Below are 18,821 nucleotides of genomic sequence, written 5' to 3'. Positions count from 1 at the left end.
TTTTTTTTTTTTTCTGTACCAGGAATTGAACTGAGGACCTCATGCTTGTCAGGCAGGCCCTATGTCCCTGAATTATATCTCTGGCTTGCTTGTTTTCTTTGTTTCTTTCTTTTTTTTTCCTATTTTCTTTTTTTGGTACCAGGAATCAAACTCAGGGCCTTGTGCTTGCCAGGCAGGTGTTGTACCACTGAGTTACACCCCGGCCCAATACTTTGTACATGTTTCCTGGTACACACATCTAAGATTTTTCTCTATAGGAATGATTCTCAACTTCGTTACCTTTTGAAATCACATGGGAGTACTTAAACAGCACCGATGCCAGGCTCCCATTTTCAGAAATTCTGATTTAGTTAGTCCTGAAGTATTGCTTGAGCATAATATTTTTAAGATTTTCTGAGGAGCAGACTTGCTGAGTCAAATGGTAACTGAATATTCAACTCTGAAGTTAGCAATGCTTACCAGAAGGGATGTAACTCAGTACATTTGCCTTCCATGTTTAAAGCACTGATTTGGTTCTTCGTACCAAAAAGACGCTGCTGCATCAGTTTATACTCACCAGCGCTGAAAAAGGTCCTAGTCATTTCAACCTTGTTAACACTTTTGTCAATCTAGAGGATTATTTTCAAGGATTATTCATCCTTGAAACACATTTTTTAAAACTTTGAGTTAGCTGTCCCTTTCTTTTGGTACTTAAGATTTTACATGCAATCAGAATATTCATTATCATAGTGTATTATTATATATTGATCAGTATATAGACTATTAAAAAGCGTGAGGGGTGATGCACATGATAAGAAACTGATTTAGCCCATTCACGTGTAAATACATGGAAATACCATGTTAAGCAACATAAATACATGCAACTTTTCCTTATCAATTAAAACTTTCTGAACTTTCAAATGTGCTATAATTTATTATTCTTTTTATCTTATTATTTTGAATTTGGCTCATGGAAGCATCTGTGAGCTATAGTAAAGGGCACATTTGCCACGTGGATTGTTTTTCAGTAGTCTTTCTCTAGTGGACTGCAACACCACCTATGAAATATCTAATGCCCTTCCATGCCAGGCTAGACTACAAGTATTTGTGGGTTTTTTTTGTCTTTTTCTTTTTTATCCGTACCGGGGATCGAACTTACGACTGCCTGCTTACAAGGCAGGTGCTTATGCCGCTGAGCTAAACCCCCAGCCCGACTACATGTATTTGACATGTCTGAGTGCTCTACTCTGTCCCTTTGGATTTGCTCTATTCTCAAAGTCCAGAGTCCCGCCCCCCCCCTCGGTTGTGGACAGCTCTATCCACCTCTCACTAGGCCAAATAGTCCTGTTAACTTTCAGCCCTACACACCCCTGAATCCGTCCCTCACCATCCTGTTTCTACCATCACAGCCACAGTGGGATCCTCACCATTTCCTGAATTTCAGCGGCTTTGTCTCTAGACTTCCTGCTCCCATCACCCTACCCACTGCTGCAATCTTTCAGAAGGCATCTTTCTAAAATGCAAACCTGAGGCTGTCACTTTCTGAGCGAAATTCTTCTGACGCCCCGCCAGGCATGAGGCTTAGGCTGCATCCTTGGGCTGATACAGGACCTCTCTGATCTGATGGGTGCCTTTCCTTTACCTGCATACTGTACTGTTAGCTGTGAGAGGCCAGGAGACTGTCTGTCTTTCCTACCTCGGCCTAAAACTTCACTGATCCCCACTAAATGGCTACGTCATAGCCCCACCCCTAGAGTTTATGAGGCTGGGGTTCTTTTTTGACCATCAATCGTAACTTTTCCTCAGCAACGCAAGGGCGCCTCCTCTCAGAACGCTTAGGTTGGTAACTATTTACTCACACCTCACTCCTCGTGAGATTCCCACTTCTTCACTCGGTGACTGCACCTCGGCAGGTCCGCGGAGTGAATGGTAAACCAAATTTAGCAGCGCACCCCAGGAGTTCATATTTACTTAAGGGATTGACCCATAAAGAATTGCAATACCAGGGCAGGGTTTCTCCAGGCTGTATGCAAGAAAGCGCAAGTCTGGTCGAGACTAGATTTAATTAATAAAGATTTCATAGAGTGAATCGGCACAAAAATAAACCATAACAAAACCAAGAGCGAGGACCCCAGCTTCTGGTTAAGAGCTGAGGACAGGGACTGCAGGATTCGGCCACGCCCACAGCTACACGGGAGGTCCCGCCTCCTCCACGGACCTAGCACGCGAGGCCACGCCCCTGTGGGCGGGGCTTCAGTGGGCGGTGGCGCCTCGCCGTTTCCTAGGAGACGAAACACACAAGACGCCGAGCTTCGCCGGAGAGCTGGCGAGGTAAGCTGCCCGCGGGGCCGGTGATCCCGAGCGAGCAAGCGGGCTGCGGGCCGCCACCCTCGGCCGGACCACGGCGAGCCCGTCCTGCGAGGCCAGCCGGCATGTCCCCGGGGCGCCCGGTCCTTCCGGGACCGCTGTCCGCAGAGAGACGGAACCTGGACGCCGGTAGGGGACGCATGGGCCGGGAGGGTCCGGGCCCCGAGACCACTTCCGCCGCTCCCCGGCCCGGAGTGTGGGGGGCTCATCGGCGGGGCGCACCCCGACCTCTGCCCCGAGGACTCCCCTCTCCCTACTCCTCCGTGGCCCCTGCAGCCCTGGGAAGTGGGGGTCTCGTGTAGCGAGTGAGGGGCGGGACTGGGACTGGGAGGAAGCGGAACTGAGTTCAGAACTACTAGAAAATTTAGAAGGAGCGAGAAGAATCCGGGTCCAAATCTGGACCTCGTTAGTGCACCCCAGATGGCGCGCTGGTGAAAGTGGAATCCTGTCCCAGGAGGTCCGGGGGTCCTGGGATGGCCCACCCGCGGCGGCCAGTCACGCAGGGCTCCGGGCTGCCCCGTGCCTGGAAACCTGCGTGACTTCGGCCCCAGAGGGGCCTGGTTTGCAGAGAAGGATCGGAGTGCGCGTGGCAGGAGCTGTTCATGTACTGCTGACGGGCTCTGTAATCCAGGGACAGGTCCAGGGTTGGTCCTGCGGAACAACCAGACACGTTCTGATGCTTTTAAGATCGTGCTTAATCTTTTAAAATGCACGTACAGTTCTAATGGTAACGAAGAGGAAACTGAAAGTTGTAGTCATTTTAATCAGAAAAACAATCCATGGGGTCCAAAGCGTTGCGGAGCCGAATTACTTTGAGGGAACTTGGGGCAGTGATGAGGTGGGAATAAACTATTCTGCAAACGGCCACCTACTGCCTAGGCAGGGTGGGCCCTGGGTGAAAGCCTGCATTTTCCTTTGATGGATGCATTTCTTTAAATGAGTTTCCCCACACCCCTTCCCCTACAATGAGAATTGAACACCAGGCCTTTGCACTGAGCTGCATCTCAAGCCCTTTTTTAATTTTTTGTTTTGAGACAAGGTCTGGCTAGGTTGTGAAGTTGCCCAGGCTGGACTTGAACTCGAGATCCTCCTGCCTCAGTCTCCCAGCGTTCTTTAATTTTGTTCTAACTACTTCATAAATGTTAGCACAGAGCACCGTGTTTTTATTTAAGGCAGAATAGTTCTTTTCCTGTTATAATAACACCTGTTCATATTTCTGGAAATACCCTCGTGTTTAGTTGGAAATCTGTTTTCTGTTTTGCTTTTTAACCAATATAGTAGTTTTTAAAACATTGATTATAGTTCTGTTTTATAAACATCCACGCTAGCTTTGGAGCCATATCATCCTAGAATGTTCTAAGAAGTTGAAACCATCCAACCCTTATCCATTCTGGGATTGGCTGACACAAATTCGACCCTCCAGATGCCCTCCAGACTAATCTCCTGTAATCTCAGCCAAATCCCTTATTAGCTGGTCAAAGCTGCTGTGAAGATAGCCCAAATTTACCGTAATTACGCATTTCCACAGTAACTGTACTCTTAGATAAAAATAAACTAGAATGAGATGTTATAAAGGGGATTTATTTAGTGAAGTTCTATAATTGATACTCTAAAGTCTTTCAAATTGGCATAAAACATTCGTTCAACCCAAAGGAAAGTCAGTAAACGCTGTAGCTTGATTGTAGGTAATTTTGAGTTCCCAGCAGTTCTGTTATGTTAATTAAGGAGCACAGTTATGTTACATTTACTTGGGTTTTTGATGCGTGGATATCACATATTCATGTACGTAAGAAGGCACCCTGATGCATCTCTGTTTTGCAGAGTTAATTTTCCATATGTCATCAAAGATGAACTAATAGATGTAACCAATAGAGAAGGGTTTCTGTGTGTGAGGGAGACTCATTGGCAGGCTCTATTTTTTAAGTTACTTGTGCTGATTTGTGAGTAGTAATCAGCTTAGGACCTTGCTGAACATCACAGATAAAGGCAGTTTATGTGCAGCCTGTGAAAAGGCACATGGAAATACTGATTAAAAGAGAAACTGCCTCCTACCCAAGCCTTTCCATGTTAAACGGTTGTCCCTATGTTTTTAAAGGCTGGATAGATTTAAAGGGACAGAATAATCAACTTCTCACCCTGAAGTCTTATTTTATAATTAACATGACTCAAAAGAAGCCTTTAGAAAGTGTTTGATTTTGTTGTTGTTTGAGACAGGGTTTCACTGTTGTAACTCATGGAATGACCTCAAACTCACAGCGGTCTGCTTGCTTCAGCCTCCCAAGTGCTGGGATTACAGTCACACGCCACCATGCCCAGCTAAAATGTTTGACAGGGTAGTATAAAAATTTATTTCACAGAAAGTTTAGGTCAACTGGACAGATTCTCACAGAGCCACAAACTTGACCTTCTTAAAAATCAGGGTCGGGACTGGGAATTTAGCTCAGCGGCATAAGCACCTGCCTTGCAAGCAGGCAGTCGTGAGTTCGATCCCCAGTACCGATAAAAATAAAAAAGACAAAAAAAAAAAAAAATCAGTGTCAAATCCTTGACATTCACCACTCCACCCCTCGTACAGAAACAAGCTGGGAAATGGTTGTGGTCTTTGTTCCTTCTTCCCTAAATCCAATACAGTTACACCCTATTCTGTAATTATCCTTGGTGGAAATAAAATTTGTGTTTCCAGTGTTATTTGGAGTTGCTTAGTTAGGCCTCACGTGAGTTTTCCACGGCAGCCTCCCCAGACCTGGTTGGGCTTCCAGGGCAGTGCAGAGAGTTACCAAGACCAGAACGACTTGCTGTGCGCACAGAACTGCTGTGGATGCCGGGTCACCCTCCCGTGTGGAGGTGCAGTGATGGTGGGGACCTTCAGGTGGGTTCAGCAGTGGGGGAGAGAAAGGCAATGCATTCTGTGGATTTTGCCTACGGAGTCTGCACCCTCTTCTGCTTTTCTGTCCCCCACTCCTGGGTGACCCTCATTTCCATCCAGCTGTGTCCCAGAGGGCAGCTCCCGCTGCAGTTTGGGTCTGCCTTTCTTTGTGCCTCTCTTAATCCTCCCATCTTATCTTCTTTGGTTAGAAGTTACCATGAAAATAATTTAGTTGGGAGAAAAGAGGTGATGATGTTACTGAATCACTTCATTTATTTATTTAGTTTTAGACAAGGTCTCACTGTGTATTCTAAGCTGGCCTTGAATTCACTATGTAGCCCAGGCCAGCCTCAAACTCACAGGCCTGTCTCAGCCTCCCGCGTGCTGGGAGTGCAGGCCTGCACCACCATGCCCAGATCACTGAACCTTGTCATTCTGAATGCAATGTTTTTAAGAGGGAGCTTCACATAAAGTTCTTCTCCTTTAACTTTGCAAGCCTAATGTCTCATGTCTTCCCTTCATTTCTGGGAATTTTCTTTTCTGGTATCTGGTGGGCGCAGATGCAGTCCAGGTTTGAGGGGCCAGAGCAATGCCTCCTGCACCTGCCTGGTAGCCGGCAGTGTGCTGCTGTTCTGGGGAGAGGAATGGGAGAGAAATCTGAGTCTACACTAGTGACTGAAAGCTGCCACGGATCATAACAACGCATTGTTTACAACCGGAGACCACACTAACCAGCCAGCCAGCTTTGAGCCTAAAGCAAGTACTTAATTCACTTCAGATACTTCCACTGACTTGCAGATGGATTGTGGGCGGGTCACTTAATCCTTTCGGGGTGTTATTTTATGATCTCACTGACATGAGGAAAGTGAGAGCCTTTGCACCAACATACTTTCTATATTGTTACTTAACTGGAAAGAATCAGGAAACCTAGAGAGGGCGCATTTCCTCAAGAGTCAGGTAGCTGTAACCTTAACTGGAGTGGCTGGAGAAGAACAGGCAGCAATCTAATGAGCAGGCAATAAGTTGCAAAATCCTAACTTACTAAACTCCTAAATGATAAGAAACATACTAGGCCATGGGTTGTTAAATCAGAGAACATCATGCAAAAACAAACATCCCAAAAGATCTTTCTTGCTTGCTTGCTTCCTTCTTCCCTCCCTTCCTCTCTTTCTCCCTTCCTTCCTTTCTGTTTTTTTGACATAGGGTGCCAAGAGTTTGAGGCCCAAGGTGGCAATCCCCCCCCCCCCCCAGCCTCCCAAGTACTGGGATGACAGGCATTTATCGCCACGCCCAGCCAAAAGACCTTTCAAAATTATACTTGCGTATACAGACAAAGGAAAAAATAAGAAAAACAAATTTATAATGTAGTTTGGAACCATATATGGAGACAGTGCCTTTCTCTACAGTGATTTCTGAGTATTTTGAGTCAGTATCTATTTATAACACACAGATCATATACCAAAGCTACTTTTTTTTAACAAACAAACTGGAAAGCATTTGGTGGTATTTGTTAGCCCTTTAGTTTAGGCTTACGCCCAGAACAATAAAGAAACCCTAAAATAGAAATGCAGTTTTCTGGTCCTTTTCTCCAAGATCATAGCCGTATTTCTCATGTGCCTCTGAAGGGAATGATCATCTGTGAGAAATAAAATGAGGCTGAAGTTAACACACACTCCCCCTTGTCTGAAGACTGCATAGGACTCTTCTGAAGTTTCCTGTGAGCAGACACATTCCTGAAAACAGGAAACTGCACGGTTTTGCTGGCCAGCACTGCAGATGTGTGTCTTTCTCCAGGATGCCTGGTTTGGGAAACTTTGGGTACTTTGACACATCTTTATTGGGTCTAGAGTCCTATGTAGACTAGAGAAGCAATTTCTATGGTTTTATTTTGTGGAAATGAAAGTGCTACTGTGAGACAAAAACAATCTTTGAATGAAGAACTGAATTATAAAAGGCATTTTTAAAAACAAACTATTTCTTACAATGGTGTTGTACATTTCACCACCAAGCATTTGCAATTAAGCACAAAGCCTTGTGACAAAATGAGAGATTTCTCAACCAAAACAGAAAGGTGCAGAGACGTGCACCGAGAAGCAGTTCATTGAAAAGCAGAACTGAAACAGTGGGAGGCAACCGCTGGACTTGGTGGCCGTGATGTGAGGCTACCGCGCACCTGTGTTAGAGAGGTCGTACCACCTGGACCTATTGAAACTGAGCCTTCCCGTGCCTTCCCCGCCATACAGACCCATGTCCTCAGGTTTGAAATCCAGAAAGCTCTGAAAAGAAAATGAATGTTTAAAAATAAAACTGCAGGACTGGGGGTTTAGCTTAGTGGAATAAGCGCCTGCCTGGCAAGCATGAGGTTGTGAGTTTAATCCCTGGTACCAAAAAAATTTAAAAAAAAATTGCATAAAGTCATTTGCAACAAAACAGGATCTGGCTGGTGTGAGGTAATTGATAGTCTGGCTCTGTTTTATTTAGCAGACTTTTTTCTGCAGGTACATAAAGATGCTGCTGGGCATGGTATGTAGCAGGTAGCATACGTAACATATTAGTTTTCTAAACTATGGAAGTGTCTAGATTCCAAGACACATCTGGCACAAGAGTTTCACATAAAGGTTTCTAAATCTCTACTAGATTTTGTCAGTACTGTTCTTTGACTGCTAATAAATACAGGCTGAGCATCACTAATCCAAAACTCTGAAATCCAAAATGCTCCAAAAGCTGAAACTGTGTGAGCAGCGACTTAACCCAAGAGGAAAATTCCACACCTGACCACAGGTTGTGATCAAAACACAGATGCATTAATATATAGCATGAAAGTATCTTCAGGTCTATTGGGTATGAATCATAAATGAATTTCATGTTTTGATGCAAATTCCTTCCAAAGATATTTCATTATGAATATGCAAATGGTCTAAAATTCAAAACATTAAAAATCTGAAATTCTTCTGGTCTCAAGACTTTCAAATGGGGGATATTCAGCCTGTATCATGATCAGTATTCTTTCCTGCTTGAGTAAGCAATAGCTGTCCCCAGTGGCAGGATACAAACAGGAGAGGAAGCTAGGATGTAATCAGCTTTAAATCTGCTGAGCGCTGCCCACTGAACTACTTGCTGGTGCACTTTCCAGATCCTTCTGGAAGGGGAATCATTTTTATTGTGACTTGAGGTAATTCACCTTCTGTATTTATTTCCTTGTCAAATAACATTTAAAAGTAAAGTTTTATTAGTCATAAAAAATCAAGTGTAAGTGCCAACCATATTGAGCGTGGCATTGCTTTATGTGCCACTTTAAATTTATAGCTGGTTGTATGCTTGAAAACTCCACAGCTATGTGATAACCAAACACAATTAATTGATCCTAACCCAGGTCCTATACTGGAGGGAGAAAGCACTAAAAAGGGCATGAGTGAACCCAGAGACAGAGGTAGGAGCAGTTCATTGAAGTGTTGTATTCATCTTCAATAGAGGGAAAGAGCTGTGATGTGTATGTTAAACTCAGTGTTTCAGAAAAGGCATGCGTGCATGTGTGTGTGCACCGTGTGTATGTGTATGCATGCACACAGCATGTGTGTGTACAGTGTACTCAAATGATAAAATGGGGTGAAACATCCATAATGTGTAAATCTAGGTCATGTGTTCTCTGGTCCTTTTTTTACAACTTATCTGTAAGCTTGAAATGATCCCCATGTAAAAGGTTTTTAAAAATTCAGTTAAAAGGACTAAACATTAGGAAAGAATGGTTTTCAAAGCAACAAACAATGTAGCATAAACTCTGCTGCTATTAGGGCTGATGTTAGCTCACAAATCATTAATTAGTGTCTCCACTTGTGCGATTTGATTAATTCCCACTAAATGCAAAGTTCAGAGCACAAATACAGAAATGTTCGTGGAATACTGGTATTTGTTGAAACCTGTGTCTGCGTTAGAGTAACTGTGATGCTGTTAGACTGTTGTATGTGATCTTCTCTTGAAGGCTTTGTGTCTCTGTCTGTCTTGGCCTTGATCAATACTTTTTGCTGCCCCGTGAGAGTCCGATTCTAAGTCAGCCCAGACTCCTTGACAGTGTCTTAGTCAGTGCCGGCTGCCATGACAGGGTACTGTAGATTGGTGACATCAACCACAGAACTGTATTTCTCACAGCTCTGGAGGCTGGGGTGTCCCAAGACCCCAGTGCCAGTAGATTCTGCTTTCCATTTCCCAGAATGACCAAAGTCTTGCGTAATTCCATCCTTGAGGATCACGACTTGATCGCTTTCTAGCGGACCCTCCTCCCCATAGCCATCTGGAGTCAGGACTTCAGCAAATGAATTAGATTCAGACAGGCAGCACATGTTAATGGGAGGAGCTGTGGCTAAACCGGCCTGACTTGGCTCTTGTATCTACCTCTGCTGTGGCTTTGGACAAGCCAGTTAGCATTAACCGCCCTCTGCAATTCAGAGCTGCTGACTGATTTACAAGAGAGTATTCCAGAGAACGATCACCTACTATGTAATGGGGTGACTGAAAAATCAGAACTACAGGGAGCCTAAAGGATTTCTCATCTACTGTGTAAAGGATAATAGGTACTCACCACCGTTTTAAAGTTCTTACACGATTGCTGCGCTGTCCTCTCTCACGCATGTATCCTCTGTCATCATGAGGGAAATCAGTTATGTGGGCCTCTGTGAAGGAACGTGCCCACAGCCAGCGGTATAGTAGCTCATGTATTAATGTTACCATCCTTTTACAGTTAAAGGGCAACTGTGACCCGTATGTTTATGAATCACTACTGCTCTGATAGGAAATGAGGCTAGCACAAAGCTTTATTTCTCACTCCCGTGCCCTTTCCGCTGCGGTTGGTGGCGGTGCCATGTCTGTTCTCCATAATGTCTTCATCCCCGGGACCCAGGCTGAAGACAGCCTGCTCTGGGACATGCCAGGCTCCTGGCTGCAGGAAGAGGAGCCAGCGCCAATCTGGGGATACCTCTTTAAGGGTCTGCTTAGCTGGGGATCTGCTCACGTTTCATTGGCCAGAGCAAGTCACATGGGCAAGCAGGGGGTGAGCCGTGTGAACACCTCCTCTCTACCAGGTGTCCCACCCACATCACCTCAATGGCAAAATAACTGAAGACAGGCACTACCCTACATTTGTTCCCTTATTTGTTTAAAAGCACATTTTCATCAGTTTTAATGAAAGTGAGCCAGAATTTAGAGGAAAATATTTGCCATCAAAAGAGTTTGAGCTGGGGGCTGGGGATTTAGCTCAGCGGCAAAAGTGCCTGCTTTGCAAGCAGGCAGTTGTGAGTTCGATCCCCGGTACCAATAAAAAGGAAAAGACAAAAAAAAAAAAAAAAAAAAAAAAAAAAGAGTTTGAGCTTAATGATTTACAGGGATCTTAGAAGCTTTGTTTCTGTGACTTGGATTCAGAATACTTGGAAGACTACGCCATTGCATATACTTGGGCTCCCTTCCTATAAGCTTCTTGGGGTTTTATTGAGCTCAGAAGTCACCAGGAATTTCCGCTGAGGTTTCCCTTTTGGTCCGCTGTGTAATGGCTTCTCAAGAAAGAGCCCAAGGGGTAGCCCCATCCATGGCCAAGTGGACCCGCCACCAGCCAGATGCAGGACCTGTCACGATGCCATTTACCTGGCCCTGACATCTTAGTGCCTGCCGCCCATACGTGTGTCACTGGGGCTGAGGGTAGCTCAGAATTGGTAAGAAAAGAGCAGTTTTACTAAACTTTCATTTCATTGTAACTGGTGATTTTGCTTCGCTTTCTAGTATAAGACAGTATATTTCTGTGTCCCTTGTTGTCTTCCTTAATGTAGTAATTGCAAAATTGCTCTGAATAAGAGAGACAGGTTCACTGACTAGAAGACATATTCATAGCCTTCTGGGGTTTTAGAGCTGCACTGCCTGCATTTTACGTTATGGACTTTGAGGTACAATGGAAAGCTTTGCCCGTGATGCAGAGTTTGAAGTTGCACCAAGATTCAGACCTTAGGCTTCGTTTTCCTAATCTGGACCGAATGATTCAGTGAGACGCAGCCTTTCCAAATTGTTCAAATTTGTCTCTTGAACTCCTTCAAAAGTAACCCTGTATATGCTCCATTAGGCCTAGGTATAAATATATGTACATATCTGTGGCAACAGTTTTAAATTTTTCATTTCTGTGTATTCATAGTCAAGTATGATACTAACTTCTAACCAGTAGTTGTTTTTTCTTAGTTTAATGTCAAATACAATAGCATGTTATTTAAACAGAGTATGAAATTGTTTGGTAATGCTGTTCTCTTCATATAAAACAAGTTTACCTTATGTACCGTACTTAATTGGTATAGTTATATACTACTTGGCCTTTTTAAATTTAATACTCTCAGCTAAATGTGATGAAAAATTGTTTAAGGAATAGATACAGTTGTCTGAGATGGGGGACTGGGGACTGGACCTAAGACCTGCACACTGAGCTACATCCCAGCCCTTTTTAAGAAATGTTTTTTTAAGTTTTTGAGACAGGGTCTCATAAGTTGCCCATGCTGGGCTCAAACTTACGATCTTCCTGCCTCAGTCTCCCAGAGTTCTGGGATGACAGGTGTACACCAGCAAGCCCAGCTAAAGAATCTGATAGTTTAACTGCCAGATTTTTCCAAGATCTTATTTGGAATAATGTAGGTTGTGCCCCTCCCCCCAAAAGATCCTACAAATCAGTCATATTGGACAATCATGGGATAAGTAGTGAAACCGTCATTGCATTAATATCGTCAGTATGTGACAGGTGACTTCAGTCCACATGGCTTAGAGGAGGGGCGAACGGGAATATTTATACTACATCTCATTTTTCTCTGTGCTGTTGGTTTGCCGGGGAATGTTTTTCAGAGAGTCCTTCGTGAAAGCTCATGGTTTGTGGTTTCCTTCTCACAGCGTGTTCGTAAGGATGGAAATGGTGTTTCGTTGCCAGACTTCTGGCTGCTGAATGCCATGAGCCCCTACTTGATGATGACAGACCTGTCACCGGCATAGCCACAGCACAGCGAGGACAAGAGCAAGAGAAAAAGAAGTGTTTGCGTTTCGGCTCCGCGAGGAAGGCATTCCGGCCACAGCCCGTGACACTGCCTGGCTTTCCGAGATGAACCGCTACACAACCATGCGGCAGCTGGGGGATGGCACCTATGGGAGCGTGCTGATGGGCAAGAGTAACGAGTCCGGGGAGCTGGTGGCCATCAAGAGGTGCGTGAGCGTCACCGCGGAGAGTCCGTGCCACCCTGGCGTGGGTGTCCCCGCAGCGTGTCCCTCGCACACTTAGAATATACCCGCACACAGAGAGGAGTCTGGTGCATAATCCATGCTAGTCTGACAAACAGGAGGAAGGAAAGTACCAAGCAGGAATATTCTTCTCACCTTTATGTCTGTTTCTTAATTTTTTGGCTTTGTCCAGATACATTAATAAACCCAAAATTTTAAGAGCACCTCTTTTTATACTTTTTATACTTAATGCATTTAGACTGAAACTGTAGGTCATGAATGTTTTGCAAATTGCAAGTTGAGTACAGAGTAGTTTATCATTTCTTTCAAATTGCAGGCCTCGAATCTAGTGTGGCAGTGCACTCCTACAATCCTAGCACTCTGGGAGGCTGAGGCAGGAAGGTACCAAGTTTGAGCCCAGGCTGGAAAATCTAAACTTACTGAGACCCTGTCTCAAAACAAAAAGTGAAAAATGGCTGGGAATGTAGCCCAGCAGGGAGCCCCTGCATTCAGCGCTCACTATAGTGAAAATAAATAAAGCTTCCAAAATAAGATTGTATTTATCACATCAGAATGGAGTTCTCAATGGCACATAGTATTTCTTGGTCTTTCCTTTCTTGTTAGCTAATTGTTGCTTTCTAACCTATTGTGCTCATTTGTTGCTATGTAACAAAACAGCCCTCAGAATTTAGCAATTTAAAATAACAAGCATTTAGTAATTCACAGGGCCTGGGAGTCAGGAATTGAGAAGTGACTCACTGGGCAGTGTTGGCCTGGGCACTCTCAGGAGGTGGCACTGGACGCCAGCAGTCACCGGCCATCCAAGGCTGGGCCCGGGCTGGAGGGTCCACTCCCAGAGGCTCGTGATGTTGGTTTTCTAGGGCAGCACCACAGATGGGGTGGTCAAGCAGCAGGAATCTCTTGCTCACAGCTCTGGAAGCCTGAGTTCAAGTAGCTGGGTTGGTTTCTTCTGATCTGACCTTGGCTTGCAGGTGGTATTTTCCATGTGTCCTTGTTGGCTCTCTGTGTCTGTGTTATAGCTGACTTTTTTTTTTTTTTTTTTTTTTTTGGTCCTGTGGTTTGAGCTCAGGGCCCTTGCATTGCATATTCCCTAGCCCTGTCTCAAAATAAAACGCACTGGGGAACATGAGTCTTCAAGAATGGGGACAGATTGCTTTTAAAAAGAGGAGGCAGGAGGATCCCAAGTTCCAGCCCCATTTGGGCAATTTATCAACTCACTGAGACGCTGTCTCAAAATAAAAAATAAAAGAGGGCTGTGGACGTAGCTCATGCAAAGGTGCTGCATTCAGCCCTGGAAGAGCCTGCAGATCAGGGATCTGGCAGGTCAAAGGCTAACGTATGAGGTCCTGAAGCCAGGGGCAGAGTCTGTGCATCTCAGGACGGAAGGTGATAAAGCCACCTAAGCAGAAGTGCTCTATGCAGTGTGAGTTTGGAATCAGCCCTTGAGCAGGAGGTCAGGCTTGGACAAAGGTGGCCGGTTTGGAAGGTTGGCACCGTCCTCCATGGCAGAGGTGCCGGGGCCTGGTGCAGGGAAGCCGCACTGTGGGCGGATGTGAGTGGATGAGGTTTCTGCAGCTTCCAAATGCCTCGGCCTCTGAGGTCAGGGGCTGAAAGTGCCCTTTTGGTATCCAAATGATATCATCTGCCATAGATGCCTTGAACTCTGACATAGCCAGCGGCCGAAGAGAGCACTGTTTCAGCAGCAGAGCTGACCCAGAGCCAGCAGGAGATGAAAGAATCGTGGCTACAGAGTCTCGGAGACCTTAAAGGCTGAAGGGCGCGGTGCAGAGCAGCCAGGAAGAAAGTGTTTCTGAGGGACCAGGATGCCTCGGACAGAAAGGGGCATCTGGGGGTTGAGCTGTGGAGCCAGGCTGCGGGCAGGACTAACCGTGGAAATGTCCCTTCTTCTGACCGTTAACACCTCGAGGCGCTCGGTGAGAGGGAGGGTCATTCCCGGGCTGACACCTTGCATGTCACTCACCTACAAGGTCAAACAGGAATCAACCTGAGAATGACGCAGGTGTGCGGGGCCTCACTTTCCATTTTCAGTGGCTCCCTGTTTGTTACCAGAACAACTCAGCATCTCACGCTATCCACTCATCTCGCATCTTAATGCCTGGTGGTATGGCGACGTCCGCAGGGCCCATTTAGGGCGTAAGTGTTCTAGTCAGAGCGCATTGTGTGACACTTCAAATACATCCACACGTTTCCTCCGCAAAAAATTACAAATGAGCCAGGCGTGGTGGCTCATGCCTGTAATCCCAGCACTCAGAGGCTGAGGCAGGAGGATCGTTGTGAGTTTGAGACCAGCCTGGGCTACAAAGTGAGCTCAAGGCCAGTCTGAACTGCATAGCAAGACCCTGTCTCAAAAAAAAAATTACAAATGAATTCCATGTTGAAAGCCGGTGTGGTGGTGCACCCCTATAACCCCAGCCTCAGGAGGCTGAGGCAAGAGGATTGCCGCCAGTTTGAGGCTGAGACTGTCACACATGCTGCCAAGCTGATGGAGAAGAGCTCTGTGTCCTTGGTCTTCCAGGTGGGAGTAGACGCGTCCCCTGGAAGGAAGTGGGTTATTTAAACGCTTTTCATTCCAAAACCTTAAGCAGAAGACCAGGGAGTGTGGTACCTGGGGTGGGCGGGAAGGGCATGGCTGGAGGGTGAGACGGCTCGGCTCAGAAAGGCGATGATGGGGAGGAGAGAGGAGGGGGCTGAGTGCTGGCCCAGCATGGCCCAGGAGGAACAAGGCTGTGGCCAGGCCAGTGGCAGATGGTAGATGGGGTGGGGCCAGCAGAATGTGAGACTGTGAACACAGGAGAGAGGTCTGCACGGTCTGGCACCCATAACGTCTTGGTCAATGACAGACCACGCATGTGACAGCAGGTACCACGCACCCCAGGTGTGCAGCAGGCTCTGCCTCCTAGGGCTGTGCGTGTGAACCCCAAGGTGACCACACAGGAATGGACTCCCCAGTGGCACAGTTATCCCAGGTCCTCTCCACGTTCAGTGTCCCATGACTACTTAACAAGAAAAGCTTTTGTGCCTAGAAATGCAGCCAAAACTGGCTAGGGACTCGGGCTGGGGGAGGAAGTCACAGGCAGTACCAGCCGTAGGCCCATCCGGCCAGCCTGGGACCTCGAGCCTGACACCTTGGCAGCAGGGACAGTGACTGTGCTTCAGGAGATGAGCACAAGTGGTGGCGGGGGTACCCAGAGCTGTTCAGAATCCTCCAGAACCAGACATGACCACCAGACCCACAGCCCTGAAGGCACGAGACACGATGGTGCAGAAAGAAAGGGCCGAGACCTTGGAGTAAAAGAGGGGTGTCCTGGAGGACTGGCAGAGCTGGAGCCTTCGGGCTTTCTGCAGAGATAAGCTTGAATCTATGGATAAGCTTGAATCTATGGATGGCCGGGAAGTGGCTCTCAGAGGACTAACCTCGGTCAGCAGGTAGACAAGGGGCCACTGAGAAGTGCAAGTGTGGGCTGGAAGACGTCCTCTGCGGGTGGATTGTAGACTGGATGCAAAGGCACTGGCTGTTCACGGGGCTGATGGTCAAGGCTCGCCCTGGCCATAGTGCCCCAGTTAGAAATCTCCCCAGATGACTTCAGAGCCTCCTGGCACTGGTTGGGCGGCTTCCTCCAGCGGTACCAGTTGATCTGTCTCTGAGATCAACTGCACTGTTCAAGCGGGAAGACACTGGAGTTGTTAAATATGCACCTGCGTTCAAGGCCTTTGTGGCTGGCCTGGACTTCCCTAAATACCAGCTCGCCAGCCTGATTCCCTGGGGTGAAGCCGCAGTGTCCATGAGCCAGGGATCTCCAGCGACAGTGATCTGAGTTCCCCCGACGGGGACGGAAGTGCATGTGTTGTCTGTATTTCCTGTGGCTGGGAAGAAAGCCCCACCTTTAATCATCATTAAGGGCACAAAAGGACGAGACTGAATGTGTTGCAGGCTTTTCTGTTCTTGGAAACAAAAGGGCCCTTGGCACCAAGCAGGAATGAGGAAGTGGCTTGATTGACCACTGCCTGTTTGGCCAGGTGGCCAAAGAGGTCCACGTGTCTGGGAATCAGCCAGCACTCAACGCACTAGAGACAGAAGAACTTGCTTGTAGAGAAAAGGACAGAATGGATAGAGATTCCGCAGCAGTGAGTGCCTGACTCCAGACTCTGGATACTGCAGTGAACAGCCGCTCAAGGACCTGTGCGTGTAGAGATCAGTGCCGACATTACAGAATGGAGGGAAATCAGCGTGGAGACGTGTTGAAGCCCAGCCTGCAGGAGGCCGTGATGTGGATGAAGAATTCCTGGGGTAAAAATCACTGACAGCTGGGCTACCAGTGTGCTGTGAGCGAGCTGCATGCACAAAGAGGCATTTAGAGAGCTCTGCTGCAGGACGTGAGAGATTGAAGACAAAGATTCTACAGGAAATGAGAGTTGCAAAAAGATCAGGTTGGAATTTGGAGTTTGCTGGATATGGTGGTGCACACCTATAGTCCCAGCACTTGGGAGGCTGAGGCAGGAGGATTGCTGCAAGTTCAAAGCCAGCCTGGGCTACAGAGTGAGTTCAAAGTCAGCTTAAACTGCGTAGTGAGACCTTGTCTCAAAAAGAGGAAAGAACAAAGAAAAAGAAAAACCTCACATAACTGGAATTCAGGGTTTGGAGGGCTGTGGTGATGTCCCAGAAGATGACATGACTGTAGATCTCTGTGCATGTACAAATGTAGATTGTTGTAGGTGGGTAAATATAGATTGTTGTATGTGAAAAACAAGACACCCCCTGAAAATAAGCTGTATTGCATCTTTTGGAGCAGAAATTAATGCAAGATCTGTTCTTACTTTGAGGAAAATGTTACATAGCCCATGCTGGCCTCAAACTTGGGATTCTTCTGCCTCAGCCTCTCAGATCTGGGAATTGTAGATGTGGGCCACCAGTCCCAGCTCCTGATGTTACTTTGTGATTACTTTCCTGGTTGTCCTACTGCCTGGGTGTTCTTCGGGAATACCAGTGATTCTTCTCTTTCATTTTGTTTGTTTTCTAACAGTCTGTCTCTGTTGGTACCTTGCCATATATTTGTGGAGCTGAAAGTTGCTCATGTAGTGTTTATAAGCACAGAGGAATATCTGCAGCACCGGCTTCATGGTTAAAGAGGATTCTGATCATCACTCTAGCATTCACTGGGGGACTTCGGTGCGATTATTAATTGGACCAAACCTCATTCGTCTCCATGCAGATTTCTCTCCATTCTGTTTTCAACGTTGATTTTGACTTCCGAGCACAAATGACCCTTGAATGGCTGTTCATTGCGGGTCAAGAGTCTGGAAGTAGCCAGTCTTTGCTGCGGGAATAGAAGGAATTTTATAGCCCTGAGTTATTTTGAGCACTAGATAGAATAATGTATATAAAGTCCTGACATAGTAGGTGTGAGGATGTTAGTTTGCTTTAGAGTTTATGTGTCTTTTGGGGTGTTGGGAGGGTGTTGGGGATTGAACCAGGGCTTATGCGTGCCAGGCAAGCACTCTACCACTGAGCTATGCCACCAGCCTCGCTTCAGGTAACTTGGAAGAGTACCGTGTTTCCCTGCCATGGATTATGAAAGCTAAAACTCACCAAGGGAGACTGATTCACAGCATCCTGGGAGGTCGAGGCAGGAAGATCACAAGTTGTGTGGAGGAGCTGGTGGCCTCAGTCAGCCCACTTGTCACCAATATTCATCCAGTCATTCAACAGATACTTATTGGGCACCTATTGCATGCTGCATATGCCTCTGGGTGAATGGGGAGTCTCACGCTAGCCTCTTATTTCTGGGGCTGGGAGAGAGAAACGAAGCCTAATGAGCTACCACAGAGAAAGTAGGGGGTGGGTGAGGTGGAGAAGAGCAGGAATGTTCTGGTGCTGTCATTCTCCCACTGGGAGCACTGGGGAAGAGCCATGCAAATAGTTAAAGAACCAAGGATTGACCCGAAATGGCCTTTTATTTCCTCTACTCAGTCAGCGCTTCCCAGCTATTCCTGTCTGCCTGAAACTTCTTTTTCTGTGTTTGTGGTCTCACTGAAGTATTACCTTATCAAAAGGCCAGGCCATTAAAAGAGCCCACTTCTGTCCCTGCTCATAGCCCTTAAAACTAACTCCTTCTTTTTTTTTTTTTTTTTTGCAATAACTGAAGTCTGTTGCCTCTGTTAGATGGGAAATAGCGTAGTAACCATTTCTGATCTGTCCCTTTTTCTGGTACTTAGCAGATGTTGGATGAATGAATAAATGGAAAAAAGATGGCAGGAGACCCAAAGGAGATGCTTTGTCTTGCCTGTTCTAAAACCCTGGATTGTCTTTGGGGTAATTATTGTGCAAGGCGACGTCTATGTG

General features: G+C 46.4%; 1 protein-coding gene across 5 annotated transcripts in view; it reads left to right on the top strand.

Moving 5' to 3' along the window:
- Positions 1-2,199: 2,199 nt before the first annotated feature.
- Positions 2,200-18,821, top strand: part of Mak (male germ cell associated kinase) — a 56,963-nt gene continuing 40,341 nt past the window's right edge. For 4 of the 5 annotated variants that reach the window (XM_013151350.3, XM_063259873.1, XM_003468735.5 and 1 more), the window contains exons 1-2: positions 2,290-2,475; positions 12,119-12,424. In XM_013151350.3, coding sequence (XP_013006804.1) covers positions 12,324-12,424 — 101 coding nt within the window. In that variant the 5' untranslated portion in view covers positions 2,290-2,475; positions 12,119-12,323. Of the gene's footprint in view, positions 2,476-12,118; positions 12,425-18,821 lie in introns of all 5 variants that reach the window. The other variant, XM_063259872.1, reaches the window with a different exon arrangement.

The sequence above is a fragment of the Cavia porcellus genome, unplaced genomic scaffold, assembly GCF_034190915.1.
Source record: "Cavia porcellus strain 051 isolate PalLab524CR breed Dunkin Hartley unplaced genomic scaffold, mCavPor4.1 scaffold_13, whole genome shotgun sequence".
Lineage (NCBI taxonomy): Eukaryota > Metazoa > Chordata > Mammalia > Rodentia > Caviidae > Cavia > Cavia porcellus.
Note: the sequence above shows the minus strand (reverse complement) of the source record. Positions and strands in the feature narration are given on the sequence as shown.